This window comes from Pseudophryne corroboree, chromosome 6, assembly GCF_028390025.1.
Source record: "Pseudophryne corroboree isolate aPseCor3 chromosome 6, aPseCor3.hap2, whole genome shotgun sequence".
NCBI lineage: Eukaryota > Metazoa > Chordata > Amphibia > Anura > Myobatrachidae > Pseudophryne > Pseudophryne corroboree.
Window position 1 is genome coordinate 132646228 of NC_086449.1, and position 18007 is coordinate 132664234.

General features: G+C 48.5%; 1 protein-coding gene across 5 annotated transcripts in view; it reads right to left on the minus strand.

Moving 5' to 3' along the window:
• CDCA2 (cell division cycle associated 2) overlaps positions 1–18007 on the minus strand; it is a 231577-nt gene that overhangs the window by 189937 nt on the left and 23633 nt on the right. Inside the window, exon 1 of one of the 5 annotated variants that reach the window (XM_063931861.1) lies at positions 6498–6573. The exons of the other annotated variants lie outside the window; for them this stretch is intronic. Within the exon in view, the coding sequence (XP_063787931.1) occupies positions 6498–6558 (61 nt within the window). The 5' untranslated portion in view covers positions 6559–6573. Of the gene's footprint in view, positions 1–6497; positions 6574–18007 lie in introns of those variants that run through there. 5 annotated transcript variants of the gene reach the window in all.

An 18007-nucleotide genomic window follows, 5' to 3' on the forward strand; every position in this document is an offset into this window, starting at 1 on the left:
TGGTAGATTTAGAATCCAGCCATGCTGCTGCAGCACTCTCAGAGAGAGCGACACGCTTTTCTGCAACTGTTCCTTTGATCTCGCTTTTCTCAGGAGATCGTCCAAGTACGGGATAATTGTGACTCCTTGCCTGCGCAGGAGCACCATCATTTCCACCATTACGTTGGTGAAAACCCTCGGGGCCGTGGAAAGCCCAAACGGCAACGTCTGAAACTGGTAATGACAGTCCTGTACAGCGAATCTCAGGTATGCCTGATGAGGAGGATAATAAGATTTTACTTACCGATAAATCTATTTCTCGTAGTCCGTAGTGGATGCTGGGACTCCGTAAGGACCATGGGGATATAGCGGCTCCGCAGGAGACAGGGCACAAAATAAAAGCTTAAGGATCAGGTGGTGTGCACTGGCTCCTCCCCCTATGACCCTCCTCCAAGCCTCAGTTAGGATACTGTGCCCGGACGAGCGTACATAATAAGGAAGGATATTGAATCCCGGGTAAGACTCATACCAGCCACACCAATCACACCGTACAACTTGTGATCTGAACCCAGTTAACAGTATGATAAACGCAAAGGAGCCTCTGAAAAGATGGCTCACAACAATAATAACCCGAATTTTTGTAACAATAACTATATACAAGTATTGCAGACAATCCGCACTAGGGATGGGCGCCCAGCATCCACTACGGACTACGAGAAATAGATTTATCGGTAAGTAAAATCTTATTTTCTCTGACGTCCTAGTGGATGCTGGGACTCCATAAGGACCATGGGGATTATACCAAAGCTCCCAAACGGGCGGGAGAGTGCGGATGACTCTGCAGCACCGAATGAGAGAACTCCAGGTCCTCCTCAGCCAGGGTATCAAATTTGTAGAATTTAGCAAACGTGTTTGCCCCTGACCAAGTAGCTGCTCGGCAAAGTTGTAAAGCCGAGACCCCTCGGGCAGCCGCCCAAGATGAGCCCACCTTCCTTGTGGAATGGGCTTTTACTGATTTTGGCTGTGGCAATCCTGCCACAGAATGTGCAAGCTGAATTGTACTACAAATCCAACGAGCAATCGTCTGCTTAGAAGCAGGAGCACCCAGCTTGTTGGGTGCATACAGGATAAACAGCGAGTCAGATTTTCTGACTCCAGCCGTCCTGGAAACATATTTTCAAGGCCCTGACAACGTCAAGCAACTTAGAGTCCTCTAAGTCCCTGGTAGCCGCAGGTACCACAATAGGTTGGTTCATGTGAAATGCAGAAACCACCTTAGGTAGAAATTGAGGACGAGTCCTCAATTCCGCCCTGTCAGAATGAAATATCAAGTAAGGGCTTTTATATGATAAAGCCGCCAATTCTGACACACGCCTGGCTGAAGCCAAGGCTAACAGCATCGACACCTTCCATGTGAGATATTTTAAGTCCACAGTGGAAAGTGGTTCAAACCAATGTGACTTTAGAAAACTCAACACCACATTGAGATCCCAAGGTGCCACTGGAGGCACAAAAGGAGGCTGTATGTGCAGCACCCCTTTTACAAATGTCTGAACTTCAGGTACTGAAGCCAGTTCTTTCTGGAAGAAAATCGACAGGGCCGAAATTTGAACCTTAATGGACCCTAATTTTAGGCCCATAGACAGTCCTGTTTGCAGGAAATGAAGGAAACGACCCAGTTGAAATTCCTCTGTAGGGGCCTTCTTGGCCTCACACCACGCAACATATTTACGCCAAATGCGGTGATAATGTTTTGCGGTTACGTCCTTCCTGGCTTTGACCAGAGTAGGGATGACTTCTTCTGGAATGCCTTTTTCCCTCAGGATCCGGCGTTCAACCGCCATGCCGTCAAACGCAGCCGCGGTAAGTCTAGAAACAGACAAGGCCCCTGCAGTAGCAGGTCCTTTCTTAGAGGTAGAGGCCACGGTTCGTCCGTGAGCATCTCTTGAAGTTCCGGGTACCAAGTCCGTCTTGGCCAATCCGGAACCACGAGTATAGTTCTTACTCCTCTCCTTCTTATGATTCTCAGTACTTTTGGTATGAGAGGCAGAGGAGGGAACACATACACTGACTGGTACACCCACGGCGTTACCAGAGCGTCCACTGCTATTGCCTGAGGGTCCCTTGACCTGGCGCAATATCTGTCCAGTTTTTTGTTTAGACGTGACGCCATCATGTCCACCTTTGGTTTTTCCCAACGGTTTACAATCAGGTGGAAGACTTCTGGGTGAAGTCCCCACTCTCCCGGGTGAAGGTCGTGTCTGCTGAGGAAGTCTGCTTCCCAGTTGTCCACTCCCGGAATGAATACTGCTGACAGTGCTATCACATGATTTTCCGCCCAGCGAAGAATCCTTGCAGCTTCTGCCATTGCCCTCCTGCTTCTCGTGCCGCCCTGTCTGTTTACGTGGGCGACTGACGTGATGTTGTCCGATTGGATCAACACCGCCTGACCCTGAAGCAGAGGTTTTGCTTGACTTAGGGCACTGTAAATGGCCCTTAGTTCCAGAATGTTTATATGAAGAGACGTTTCCAAGCTTGACCACAGGCCCTGGAAATTCCTTCCCTGTGTGACTGCTCCCCAGCCTCTCAGGCTGGCATCCGTGGTTACCAGGATCCAATCCTGAATGCCAAATCTGCAGCCCTCTAGTAGATGAGCACTCTGCAGCCACCACAGGAGAGACACCCTTGTCCTTGGCGACAGGGTTATCTGCTGATGCATCTGCAGATGCGATCCGGACCATTTGTCCAGTAGATCCCACTGAAATGTTCTTGCATGGAATCTTCCGAATGGAATCGCTTCGTAAGAAGCCACCATTTTCCCCAGGACCCTCGTGCACTGATACCTGTCCTGGTTTTAGGAGGTTCCTGACTAGCTCGGATAACTCCCTGGCCTTCTCCTCCGGGAGAAACACCTTCTTCTGGACTGTGTCCAGAATCATTCCTAGGAACAGTAGACGTGTCGTTGGAATCAGCTGCGATTTTGGAATATTTAGAATCCACCCGTGCTGACGTAACACTACCTGAGATAGTGCTACTCCGACTTCTAACTGTTCCCTGGATCTTGCCCTTATCAGGAGATCGTCCAAGTAAGGGATAATTGAAATGCCTTTTCTTCGTAGAAGAATCATCATTTCGGCCATTACCTTGGTAAAGACCCGAGGTGCCGTGGACAATCCAAACGGCAGCGTCTGAAACTGATAATGACAGTTTAGTACTACAAACCTGAGGTACCCTTGGTGAGAAGGGTATATCGGGACGTGGAGATAAGCATCTTTGATGTCCAGAGACACCATATAGTCCCCTTCTTCCAGGTTCGCTATCACTGCTCTGAGTGACTCCATCTTGAATTTGAACCTTTTTATGTAAGTGTTCAAGGATTTCAGATTTAAAATTGGTCTCACCGAGCCGTCCGGCTTCGGTACCACAAACAGCGTGGAATAATACCCCTTTCCTTGTTGCAGGAGGGGTACCTTGATTATCACCTGCTGGGAATACAGCTTGTGAATGGCTTCTAGAACTGCCTCCCTGTCGGAGGGAGACTTTGGTAAAGCAGACTTCAGGAAACGATGAGGGGGAAACGCCTCGAATTCCAGTTTGTACCCCTGCGATACTACCTGTAGAATCCAGGGATCCACTTGCGAGTGAGCCCACTGCGCGTTGAAATTTTTGAGACGGGCCCCCACCATATCTGAGTCTGCTTGTAAAGCCCCAGCGTCATGCTGAAGACTTGGCAGAAGCAGGGGAGGGCTTCTGCTCTTGGGAAGCGGCTGCATGGTGCAGTCTTTTTCCTCTTCCTCTGCCCCGGGGCAGAAAGGAGTGGCCTTTTGCTCGCTTGTACTTATGGGAACGAAAGGACTGAGATTGAAAAGACGGTGTCTTTTTCTGCTGATGTGGAGTGACCTGGGGTAAAAAGGTGGATTTTCCAGCCGTTGCCGTGGCCACCAGGTCCGATAGACCAGCCCCAAATAACTCCTCCCCTTTATACGGCAATACTTCCATGTGCCGTTTGGAATCCGCATCCCCTGACCACTGTCGCGTCCACAACGCTCTTCTGGCAGAGATGGACATAGCACTTACTCTTGATGCCAGGGTGCAAATATCCCTCTGTGCATCACGCATATATAATAATGCATCCTTTAAATGTTCTATAGTTAACAAAATATTGTCCCTATCCAGGGTATCAATATTCTCAGTCAGGGAATCCGACCATGCGACTCCAGCACTGCACATCCAGGCTGAGGTGATTGCTGGTCGCAGTATAACACCAGTATGTGTGTATATACTTTTTAGGATATTTTCCAGCCTTCTATCAGCTGGTTCTTTGAGGGTAGCCGTATCAGGAGACGGTAACGCTACTTGTTTAGATAAACGTGTGAGCGCCTTATCTACCCTAGGGGGTGTTTCCCAACGCGCCCTAACCTCTGGCGGGAAAGGATATAATGCTAATAATTTTTTAGAAATTAGCTGTTTTTTATCGGGAGAAACCCACGCTTTTTCACACACCTCATTTATTTCCTCTGACTCAGGAAAAAATATTGGTAGTTTTTTCTCACCCCACATAATACCCTTCTTTGTGGTACTTGTAGTGTCAGAAAGGTTCAATGCCTCTTTCATTGCCGTGATCATGTAACGTGTGGCCCTACTGGACATTACGTTTGTCTCGTCACCGTCGACACTAGACTCAGTATCTGTGTCAGGGTCTGTGTCGACCCACTGAGGTAACGGGCGTTTTAGCGCCCCTGACGGTGTCTGAGACGCCTGGACAGGCACTAACTGATTTGCCGGCTGTCTCATGTCGTCAACAGTTTTTTGCAAATTGCTGACATTATCACTTAATTGTTTAAATACAATCATCCAGTCAGGTGTCGACTCCCTAGGGGGTGACATCACCAACGCAGGCAACTGCTCCGCCTCCACATAATTTTCCTCCTCATACATGTCGACACACGCGTACCGACACACAGCACACACACACCGGGAATGCTCTGATAGAGGACAGGACCCCACTTAGCCCTTTGGAGAGACAGAGGGAGAGTCTGCCAGCACACACCCAGCGCTATATATATATATACAGGGATAACCTTATATAAGTGTTATTCCCTTATAGCTGCTGTTAATTATTGTTATTTGCTGCCAACAATGCCCCCCCTTCTCTTTTTTACCCTGATTCTGAAGCAGGACTGCAGGGGAGAGTCAGGGAGCCGTCCTTCCAGCGGAGCTGTGAGGGAAAATGGCGCTTGTGTGCTGAGGAGATAGGCTCCGCCCCTTCACGACGTCCTTATCTCCCGCTTTTTTGTGTAAAATGGCAGGGGATTAAAATACATCCATATAGCCCAGGAGCTATATGTGATGTATTCTGTTTTGCCACCTAAGGTATTCTGTTATATTGCGTCTCAGGGCGCTCCCCCCCCCAGCGCCCTGCACCCTCAGTGACCGGAGTGTGAAGTGTGCTGAGAGCAATGGCGCACAGCTGCGGTGCTGTGCGCTACCTTAGTCTGAAGACAGGATGTCTTCTGCCGCCGATTTCACCGGACCTCTTCGTCTCTTCTGGCTCTGTAAGGGGGACGGCGGCGCGACTCCGGTGACCCATCCAGGCTGAACCTGTGATCGTCCCTCTGGAGCTAGTGTCCAGTAGCCTAAGAAACCCGATCCACTCTGCACTCAGGTGAGTCCGTTTCTTCTCCCCTTAGTCCCACGATGCAGTGAGCCTGTTGCCAGCAGGACTCACTGAAAATAAAAAAACCTAACTAAACTTTTATTCTAAGCAGCTCAGGAGAACCACCTAGATTGCACCCTTCTCGGCCGGGCACAAAAATCTAACTGAGGCTTGGAGGAGGGTCATAGGGGGAGGAGCCAGTGCACACCACCTGATCCTTAAGCTTTTATTTTGTGCTCTGTCTCCTGCGGAGCCGCTATATCCCCATGGTCCTTACGGAGTCCCAGCATCCACTAGGACGTCAGAGAAATATGGGGACGTGAAGGTATGCATCCTTTATGTCTAGTGACACCATAAAATCCCCCCCTTCCAGGCTGGAGATAACTGCCCTGAGCGATTCCATCTTAAACTTGAACCTTTTTAAGTACAAGTTCAGGGATTTTAGATTTAGAATGGGTTTGACTGAGCCATCCGGTTTCAGGACCACAAACAGGGTTGAATAGTACCATTTTCCCTGTTGTATTAGGGGAACCTTGATAATCACTTGCTGTTGACACAGCTTTTGAATTGCAGCTAAAACTATTTCCCTCTCTGGGGTTGATGCTGGTAAAGCCGATTTGAAGAATCGGCGAGGAGGCACGTCTTCGTATTCTAGCTTGTAGCCTTGGGATACAATTTCCATCGCCCAAGGATCCACGTCCGACTGAACCCAGACGTGGCTGAAGAGTCGAAGACGTGCCCTCACCGGTGCCGACTCCCTCAGTGGAGCCCCAGCGTCATGCGGTGGATTTAGTAGAAGCCGGGGAGGACTTCTGCTCCTGGGAACTGGCCGTAGCCGGCATTCTTTTCCCTCTACCCTTACCTCTGGCGAGGAATGAAGAGCCCCGACCTCTTCTGGACTTATGCGACCGAAAAGACTGCATCTGATACTGTGGTGTTTTCTTTTGCTGTGGGGGAACATAAGGCAAAAAGGTAAATTTACCCGCGGTAGCTGTGGAAACCAGGTCCGCGAGACCTTCCCCAAATAAAACCTCACCCTTGTAAGGCAAAACTTCAGTATGCCTCTTTGAGTCGGCATCACCCGTCCATTGGCGGGTCCACAGGGCTCGCCTAGCAGAAATCGCCATGGTGTTGGCCCTCGAACCTAGCAGCCCAACGTCTGAGCGTCTCTCATATATAATGACCTAGAGTCAATAAAATGGTATCCCTATCTAGGGTATCAATGTCAGCTGACAAGGTATCTGTCCAAGCTGCTACTGCGCTGCAAACCCAAGCCGATGCTATAGCCAGTCTGAGCAAAGCGCCCGTATGTGTATAAATTGATTTTAGAGTCGTTTCCTGTCTGCGATCAGGAGGCTCCTTGAAGGCTTCCGTGTCTGGAGACGGTAGTGCCACCTTCTTGGATAAGCGAGTTAAAGCCTTGTCCACCCTGGGCGAGGATTCCCACCGTACCCTGACCTGTGCAGGGAAAGGATACGCCATAAGAATTCTTTTGGGAATCTGTAGTTTTTTGTCTGGGGTTTCCGAAGCCTTTTCACAACGCGTTATGCTCATGAGATGGGGGAAACGTCACCTCAGGTTTCTTTTCCTTAAACATGTGTACCCTCGTGTCAGGGACATTGGGGTCATCTGTGATATGCAAAACATCTTTTATTGCAATAATCATATAATGAATACTTTTGGCCACCCTTGGGTGTAACCTTGCTTCATCGTAGTCGACACTGGAGTCAGAATCCGTGTCGGTATCAGTGTCTGCTTTTTGGGATAGGGGACGTTTTTGAGACCCTGAAGGGCCCTGTGATACCGTCAAAGCCATTGATTGACTCCCTGAAGTATCCCTGGACTTTGCTTTGTCTAATCTCTTATGTAACAAAGTCACATATGCATTTAACACATTCCACATGTCCAACCAATCAGGTGTCGGCGTTGCCGACGGAGACACCACAATCATCTGCTCCACTTCCTCCTTAGATGAGCCTTCCGCTTCAGACATGCCGACACACGCGTACCGACACCCCCACACACACAGGGATATGTTTATATGGAGATAGTTCCCAAATAAGGCCCTTTGGAGAGACAGAGAGAGAGTATGCCAGCACACACCCAGCGCCAACTGACACTGGACGACAGACAGACAGACTGCTCAAAAAAATAAAGGGAACACTAAAATAACACATCCTAGATCTGAATGAATGAAATATTCTTATTAAATACTTTGTTCTTTACATAGTTGAATGTGCCGACAACAAAATCACACAAAAATTATCAATGGAAATCAAATTTATTAACCCATGGAGGTCTGGATTTGGAGTCACACTCAAAATTAAAGTGGAAAAACACACTACAGGCTGATGCAACTTTGATGTAATGTCCTTAAAACAAGTCAAAATGAGGCTCAGTAGTGTGTGTGGCCTCCACGTGCCTGTATGACATCCCTACAATGCCTGGGCATGCTCCTGATGAGGTGACGGATGGTCTCCTGAGGGATCTCCTCCCAGACCTGGACTAAAGCATCTGCCAACTCCTGGACAGTCTGTGTTGCAACGTGGCATTGGTGGATGGAGCGAGACATGATGTCCCAGATGTGCTCAATTGGATTCAGGTCTGGGGAATGGGCGGGCCAGTCCATAGCATCAATGCCTTCGTCTTGCAGGAACTGCTGACACTCCAGCCACATGAGGTTTAGCATTGTCTTGCATTAGGAGGAACCCAGGGCCAACCGCACCAGCATATGGTCTCACAAGGGGTCTGAGGATCTCATCTCGGTACCTAATGGCAGTCAGGCTACCTTTGGAGAGCACATGGAGGGCTGTGCGGCCCCCCAAAGAAATGCCACCCCACACCATTACTGACCCACTGCCAAACCGGTCATGCTGGAGGATGTTGCAGGCAGCAGAATGTTCTCCTTGGCATCTCCAGACTCTATCATGTCTGTCACATGTGCTGAGTGAGAACCTGCTTTCATCTGTGAAGAGCACAGGGCACCAGTGGCGAATTTGCCAATCTTGGTGTTCTCTGGCAAATGCCAAACGTCCTGCACGGTGTTGGGCTGTAAGCACAACCCCCACCTGTGGACGTCGGGCCCTCATACCACCCTCGTGGAGTCTGTTTCTGATCATTTGAGTAGACACATGCACATTTGTGGCTTGCTGGAGGCCATTTTGCAGGGCTCTGGCAGTGCTCCTCCTGTTCCTCCTTGCACAAAGGCGGAGGTAGCGGTCCTGCTGCTGGGTTGTTGCCCTCCTACGGCCTCCTCCACGTCTCCTGATGTACTGGCCTGTCTCCTGGTAGCGCCTCCATGCTCTGGACACTACGCTGACAGACACAGCAAACTTTCTTGCCACAGCTCGCATTGATGTGCCATCCTGGATGAGCTGCACTACCTGAGCCACTTGTGTGGGTTGTAGGGAGGTCATACAGGCACGTGGAGGCCACACACACTACTGAGCCTCATTTTGACTTGTTTTAAGGACATTACATCAAAGTTGGATCAGCCTGTAGTGTGTTTTTCCACTTTAATTTTGAGTGCGACTCCAAATCCAGACCTCCATGGATTAATAAATTTGATTTCCATTGATAATTTTTGTGTGATTTTGTTGTCAGCACATTCAACTATGTAAAGAACAAAGTATTTAATAAGAATATTTCATTCATTCAGATCTAGGATGTGTTATTTTAGTGTTCCCTTTATTTTTGTGAGCAGTGTATATAGATATAATAGGATTTTGGTACTCACCGTTAAATCCTTTTCTCCTAGTCCGTAGAGGATGCTGGGGACTCCAAAAGGACCATGGGGTATAGACGGGATCCGCAGGAGCTTGGGCACACTAAAAAGACTTAAGACTGGGTGTGAACTGGCTCCTCCCTCTATGCCCCTCCTCCAGACATCAGTTATAGGAACTGTGCCCAGGAGAGATGGACATTACAAGGAAAGATTTTTGTCTTAACTAAGGGCTACCAAATTACCAGCCCACACCATAAACATACCGTACAACCGGAATAACGCCAAACCAGATAACAGTATGCATAAAACTCCAGCAACCAGCTGCAACAAACCAATACACAAGTCGTGTATAAACTAACTTAACCAGTAAGAAAATATATAATGCAAGTAATAGTCCGCACTGGGACGGGCGCCCAGCATCCTCTACGGACTAGGAGAAAAGGATTTAACGGTGAGTACCAAAATCCTATTTTCTCTTACGTCCTAGAGCAGAGGTTCTCAAACTCGGTCCTCGGGAGCCCACACAGTGCATGTTTTGCAGGTAACCCAGTAGGTGCACAGGTGTATTAATTACTCACTGACACATTTTAAAAGGTCCACAGGTGGAGCTAATTATTTCACTTGCGATTCTGTGAGGAGACCTGCAAAACATGCACTGTGTGGGCCCCCGAGGACCGAGTTTGAGAACCTCTATCCTAGAGGATGCTGGGGACTCCAAAAGGACCATGGGGATTATACCAAAGCTCCAGAACGGGCAGGAAAGTGCGGACGACTCTGCAGCACCGACTGAGCAAACGCCAGGTCCTCATCGGCCAGGGTATCGAACTTATAGAATTTAGCAAAAGTGTTCGAACCCGACCAAGTAGCCGCTCGGCAAAGCTGTAGTGCCGAAACACCTCGGGCAGCCGCCCAAGATGAGCCCACCTTTCTGGTAGAATGGGCTTTAACCGACTTCGGCACCGGCAACCCCACCGAAGAATGAGCTTACTGGATCGTACTACAAATCCAGCGTGCAATAGTCTGTTTTGACGCGGGATGACCAACCTTGTTGGCCGCATACAAAACAAACAACGCTTCAGTTTTCCTAGTAACAGCTGTCCTAGAAACGTAAACTTTTAACGCTCTTACAACATCCAGAGATTTTGGAATCGCCACTTCTTTCGTAGCTACCGGAACCACAATAGGTTGGTTAATGTGAAATGACGAAACCACCTTCGGTAGAAATTGTTGACGAGTCCTCAATTCCGCCCTATCTGCATGAAAAATCAAGTACGGACTCTTATGAGATAAAGTTGCCAATTCCGATATTCGCCTGGCAGGTGCCAGCGCCAAAAGCATAACTACCTTCCAAGTGAGAAATTTTAATTCAACCGTCCGCAAAGGTTCAAACCAGGAAGACATGAGGAACCGTAAGACGACATCAAGGTCCCATGGCGCTACAGGCGGTACAAACGGTGGATTGATATGCATTACACCCTTTACAAAAGTCTGAACCTCTGGGAGGGCAGCTAACTCTTTTTGAAAGAAAATAGACAAAGCCGAAATTTGCACTTTGACGGAACCCAATTTCAGGCCTGCATCTACACCCGCCTGTAAAAAGTGGAGAAAACGACCCAAGTGAAAATCCTCCGCAGGAGCCTTTTTAACCTCACACCAGGAAACATATTTCCTCCAGATACGGTGATAGTGTTTCCCTTGACCTGGAACAATACCTCGGGAGCTTCTTGTTGAGCCGAGACGCCATCATGTCTATCAACGGAATTCCCCAGCGTCTTGTCACTTCTGCAAATACCTCTTGGTGCAGAGCCCACTCTCTCGGATGGAGGTCATGTCTGCTGAGGAAATCCGCTTCCCAGTTGTCCACCCCCGGTATGAAAACTGCTGACAGTGCGCTGACGTGTTGTTCCGCCCAGCGAAGTATCTTTGTGGCCTCCGCCATTGCTGCTCTGCTCCTCGTTCCGCCTTGCCGGTTTATATGGGCCACCGCTGTGATGTTGTCTGACTGTACCAGGACCGGTCGACCCTGAAGAAGACTTCTTGCTTGGAGCAGGCCGTTGTAAATGGCTCTTAATTCTAGAACATTTATGTGGAGACAGGCTTCCTGGAGCGACCATTTTCCCTGGAAATTTCTTCCTTGGGTGACTGCGCCCCAGCCCCGGAGACTTGCATCTGTTGTCAGAAGTACCCAATCCTGGATACCGAATCGGCGTCCCCCCAGGAGGTGATGAGCTTGTAGCCACCACAGGAGAGAAATTCTGGCTCTGGCAGATAGACTTATCTTCCGGTGAATGTGTAGGTGAGACCCGGACCATTTGTTCAGCAAGTCCCACTGAAATACGCGGCGTGAAATCTGCCGTATGGAATGGCTTTGTACGCCGCAACCATCTTCCCCAGAACCAGAGTACAATGATGGATCGACACACTCGTCGGCTTCAGAAGTTCTCTGACCATCGTCTGCAATTCCAGAGCCTTTTCTTCTGGAAGGAATACCTTCTGTAACTCTATACCCAGAAAAGGAAGCAGAGTGGTCGGAATCAACTGGGATTTCGGCAAATTGAGGACCCATCCGTGTTGTCGCAGAATCGTTAGAGACAACTCTACACTTGTCAGCAATCTTTCCTTGGACCTCGCCTTTATCAGGAGATCGTCCAAGTACGGGATAATTGAAACCCCTTGTTTGCGAAGAAAAACCATCATTTCCGCCATGACCTTGGTGAAAATCCTCGGAGCCGTGGAAAGCCCAAACGGCAACGTCTGAAATTGGTAATGAGAATCCTGTATCGCAAACCTGAGGAAAGCCTGATGCGGAGGATATATCGGCACATGTAAGTAGGCATCCTTTGTGTCGACTGACGCCATAAAATCCCCCCCCTCCAGGCTGGCAATCACCGCTCGAAGGGATTCCATCTTGAACCTGAAGACTTTCAAGTATGGATTGAGGGATTTTAGATTTAGAATTGGTCTGACCGAACCGTCCGGTTTCAGTACCACAAAGAGGCTCGAGTAGAACCCCTCCCCCCGCTGGGACGGAAACAATGACCCTCTGTAGATGCAATTTCTGAATGGTCGCCCGGACCACCTCCCTGTCCGGAAGAACCACTGGTAATGCCAAAATGAAGAACCGGTGAGGGGGCATCTCCTGAAACTCCAGTTTGTATCCTTGAAACACTAATTCTAACACCCAAGGATCCAGGTCTGATTGAATCCAGACCTGGCTAAATACCTGAAGACGGCCCCCCACCGGTCCGGACTCCCCCAGGGAAGCCCCAGCGTCATGCGGTGGACTTGGTAGCAGCCGGGGAGGACTTCTAGTCCTGTGCACCCGAGGTTGCAGGAATTTTTCTTCCCCGTCCTCTACCCTTTGAGGCGAGGAAAGACTAACCTTTTCCACGCGTGTATTTATTGTGACGAAAGGACTGCATTTGCTGATGTGATGCCTTCTTCTGTTGTGTGGGAACATAAGGAAGAAAAGAGGACTTACCCGCAGTCGCGGTCGAGACTAGGTCCGCCAGGCCGTCCCCAAACAAGACCGTACCTTTAAAGGGTAGAGCTTCCATAGACCTCTTGGAGTCGGCATCAGCATTCCATTGATGGATCTACAAGGTCCTCCTGGCAAATATCGACATGGCATTGGTCCTTGATCCCAAGAGACAGACGTCCCTTGCCGCGTCCTTCAGGTAATCTGCAGCGTCCTTAATATAACCAAGAGTTAGAAGGACATTATCTTTATCAAGAGTATCCATGTCACTAGCTAAATTCTCCGCCCATTTAGCAATAGCACTACTCACCCATACCGACGCCACAGCAGGTCTGAGCAATGCACCCGTATTAGCGAAAATGGACTTCAGACACGTCTCCAACTTGCGATCCCCCGGATCCTTGAGAGCTGCCATGTCAGGAGACGGAAGCGCCACCTTCTTAGACAAACGGGATAGAGCTTTATCAACGGTTGGAGATGTCTCCCATTTTTCCCTGTCATCAGAGGGAAAAGGATACGCCATAAAAAATAAGAATTTACTTACCGATAATTCTATTTCTCGGAGTCCGTAGTGGATGCTGGGGTTCCTGAAAGGACCATGGGGAATAGCGGCTCCGCAGGAGACAGGGCACAAAAAGTAAAGCTTTAGGATCAGGTGGTGTGCACTGGCTCCTCCCCCTATGACCCTCCTCCAAGCCTCAGTTAGGATACTGTGCCCGGACGAGCGTACACAATAAGGAAGGATTTTGAATCCCGGGTAAGACTCATACCAGCCACACCAATCATACTGTACAACCTGTGATCTGAACCCAGTTAACAGTATGATAACAGCGGAGCCTCTGAAAAGATGGCTCACAACAATAATAACCCGATTTTTGTAACTATGTACAAGTATTGCAGATAATCCGCACTTGGGATGGGCGCCCAGCATCCACTACGGACTCCGAGAAATAGAATTATCGGTAAGTAAATTCTTATTTTCTCTATCGTCCTAGTGGATGCTGGGGTTCCTGAAAGGACCATGGGGATTATACCAAAGCTCCCAAACGGGCGGGAGAGTGCGGATGACTCTGCAGCACCGAATGAGAGAACTCCAGGTCCTCCTTAGCCAGGGTATCAAATTTGTAGAATTTAGCAAACGTGTTTGCCCCTGACCAAGTAGCTGCTCGGCAAAGTTGTAAAGCCGAGACCCCTCGGGCAGCCGCCCAAGATGAGCCCACCTTCCTTGTGGAATGGGCATTTACAGATTTTGGCTGTGGCAGGCCTGCCACAGAATGTGCAAGCTGAATTGTACTACAAATCCAACGAGCAATAGTCTGCTTAGAAGCAGGAGCACCCAGCTTTTTGGGTGCCTACAATATAAACAGCAAGTCAGACTTTCTGACTCCAGCCGTCCTAGAATTATATATATATATATATATATATATATATATATATATATATATATATATATATATATATATATATATATATATATATATATATATATATATATATATATATATATATATTATATATTATAATATATATATATATATATATATATATATATATATATATATATATATATATATATATATATATATTTTCAGGGCCCTGACAACGTCTAGCAACTTGAGTCCTCCAAGTCCCTAGTAGCCGCAGGCACCACAATAGGTTGTTTCAGGTGAAACGCTGACACCACCTTAGGAAGAAACTGGGGACGAGTCCGCAGTTCTGCCCTGTCCGAATGGAAAATCAAATATGGGCTTTTGTAAGACAAAACCGCCAATTTTGACAATCGCCTGGCCGAGGCCAGGGCCAACAGCATGGTCACTTTCCATGTGAGATATTTCAAATCCACAGATTTGAGTGGTTCAAACCAATATGATTTGAGGAATCCCAACACTACGTTGAGATCCCACGGTGCCACTGGAGGCACACAAGGGCTGTATATGCAATACTCCCTTGACAAACGTCTGGACTTCAGGAACTGAAGCCAATTCTTTCTGGAAGAAAATCTATAGGGCCGAAACTTGAACCTTAATGGACCCCAATTTGAGGCTCATAGACACTCCTGTTTGCAGAAAAGTGCAGAAATCGACCTAGTTGAAATTTTTTCGTGGGGCCCTCCTGGCCTCACCCACGCAACATATTTTTACCACATGTGGTGATAACGTTGTGCGGTCACCTCCTTCCTGGCTTTGACCAGGGTAGGTATGACCTCTTCCGGAATGCCTTTTCCCTTAGGATCCGGCGTTCAAACCGCCATGCCGTCAAACGCAGTCGCGGTAAGTCTTGGAACAGACAAGGTCCCTGCTGGAGCAGGTCCTTTCTTAAAGGCCGATGCCACGGTTCCTCTTGGAACAGACATGGTACTTGCTGAAAGCAAATCCCTTCTTAGCTCCCGAGGCCATTAGTCCTCTGTGAGCATCTCTTGAAGTTCCGGTTACCAAGTCCCTCTTGGCCAATCCGGAGCCACGAGTATAGTTCTTACTCCTCTATGTCTTATAATTCTCAATACCTTGGTTATGAGAAGCAGAGAAGGGAACACATACACCGACTGTTACACCCACGGTGTTACCAGGACGTCCACAGCTATCGCTTGAAGGTCTCGTGACCTGGCGCAATACCTGTCCCATTTTTTTGTTCGGGCGGGACGCCATCATGTCCACCTTTGGTCTTTCCCAACGGTTCACAATCATGCGGAAAACTTCCCGATGAAGTTCCCACTCTCCCGGGTGGAGGTCGTGCCTGCTGAGGAAGTCTGCTTCCCAGTCGTCCACTCCCGGAATGAACACTGCTGACAGTGCTATCACATGATTTTCCGCCTAGCGAAAAATCCTTGCAGTTTTGTCACTGCCCTCCTGCTTCTTGTGCCGCCCTTTCTGTTTACGTGGGCGACTGCCGTGATGTTATCCCACTGGATCAATACCGGCTGACCTTGAAGCAGAGGTCTTGCTAAGCTTAGAGCATTATAAATTTGTTCTTAGCTCCAGTATATTTATGTGGAGAGAATTCTCCAGACTTGATCACACTCCTTGTGTGACTGCTCCACAGCCTCTCAGGCTGGCCTCCGTGGTCACGAGCATCCAATCCTGAATGCCGAATCTGCGGCCCTCTAGAAGATGAGCACTCTGTAATCACCACAGGAGAGACACCCTTGTCCTTGGATATAGGGTTATCCGCTGATGCATCTGAAGATGCGATCCGGACCATTTGTCCAGCAGATCCCACTGAAGAGTTCTTGCGTGAAATCTGCCGAATGGAAGCGCTTCGTAATAAGCCACCATTTTTACCAGGACTCTTGTGCAATGATGCACTGACACTTTTCCTGGTTTTAGGAGGATCCCGATTAGCTCGGATAACTCCCTGGCTTTCTCCTCTGGGAGAAACACCTTTTCCTGGACTGTGTCCAGAATCATCCCTAGGACCAGCAGACGTGTCGTCGGAACAACTGCGGTTTTGGAATATTTAGAATCCACCCGTGCTGTCGTAGAACTACTTGAGATAGTGCTACTCCGACCTCCAACTGTTCTCTGGACCTTGTTCTTATCAGGAGGTCGTCAATTTTCTTTGAAGACGAATCCTCCTTTCGGTCATTACCTTGGTAAGGACCCGGGGTGCCTTGGACAATCCAACGGCATCGTCTTGAAACTGATAGTGACAGTTCTGTACCACGAACCTGAGGTACCCTTGGTGAGAAAAGGCAAATTTTGGGACATGGAGGTAAGCATCCCTGATGTCCCGGGACACCATATAGTCCCCTTGTTCTTTGCTATCACTGCTCTGAGTGACTCCATCTGGATTTGAACCCTTGTAAGTGTTCAATTTTTTCAGATTTAGAATAGGTCTCACCTAGCCTTCAGTACCACCATATAGTGTGGAGTAATACCCCTTTCCTTGTTGTCGGAGGGGTAAATTTATTATCACCTGCTGGGAATACAGCTTGTGAATTGTTTTCAATACTGCCTCCCTGTCGGAGGGAGACATTGGTACAGCAGACTACAGGAACCTGCGAGGGGGGAAACCTCTCGACATTCCAATCTGTACCCCTTGGATACTACTTGTAGGATCCAGGGGTCCTGTACGGTCCCAGCGTCATGCTGAGAACTTGGTAGAAGCGGTGGAGGGCTTCTGTTCCTGGGAATGGGCTGCCTGCTGCAGTCTTCTTCCCTTTCCTCTATCCCTGGGCAGATATGACTCTTATAGGGACGAAAGGACTGAGGCTGAAAAGACGGTGTCTTTTTCTGCAGAGATGTGACTTAGGGTAAAAAACGGTGGATTTTCCAGCAGTTGCCCTGGCCACCAGGTCCCATGGACCGACCCCAAATAACTCCTCCCCTTTATACGGCAATACATCTTTGTGCCGTTTGGAATCTGCATCACCTGACCACTGTCGTGTCCATAAACATCTTCTTGCAGATATGGACATCGCATTTACTCTTGATGCCAGAGTGCAAATATCCCTCTGCGCATCTCGCATATATAGAAATGCATCCTTTAAATGCTCTATAGTCAATAAAATACTGTCCCTGTCAAAGGTATCAATATTTTTAGTCAGGGAATCCGACCAAGCCACCTCAGCTCTGCACATCCAGGCTGAGGCGATCGCTGGTCGCAGTATAACACCAGCATGTGTGTGTATACTTTTTAGGATATTTTTCAGCCTCCTATCAGCTGGCTCCTTAAGTACGGCCCTATCCGTAGATGGTACCGCCACTTGTTCTGATAAGCGTGTGAGCGCCTTATCCACCCTGAGGGGTGTTTCCCACCGCGCCTTAACTTCTGGCGGGAAAGGGTATACCGCCAATAATTTTCTATCGGGGGAAACCCACGCATCATCACACACTTCATTTAATTTATCTGATTCAGGAAAAACTACAGGTAGTTTTTTTTCACCTCACACATAATACCCTTTTTTGTGGTACTTGGAGTATCAGAAATATGTAACACCTCCTTCATTGCCCTTAACGTGTGGCCCTAAAAGAAAATACGTTTGTTTCTTCACCGTCGACACTGAAATCAGTTTCCATGTCTGGGTCTGTGTCGACCGACTGAGGTAAATGGGCATTTTACAGCCCCTGACGGTGTTTGAGACGCCTGGACAGATACTAATTTGTTCGCCGGCCCTCTCATGTCGTCAACCGGCTTGCAGCGTGTTGACATTGTCACGTAATTTCCATAAATA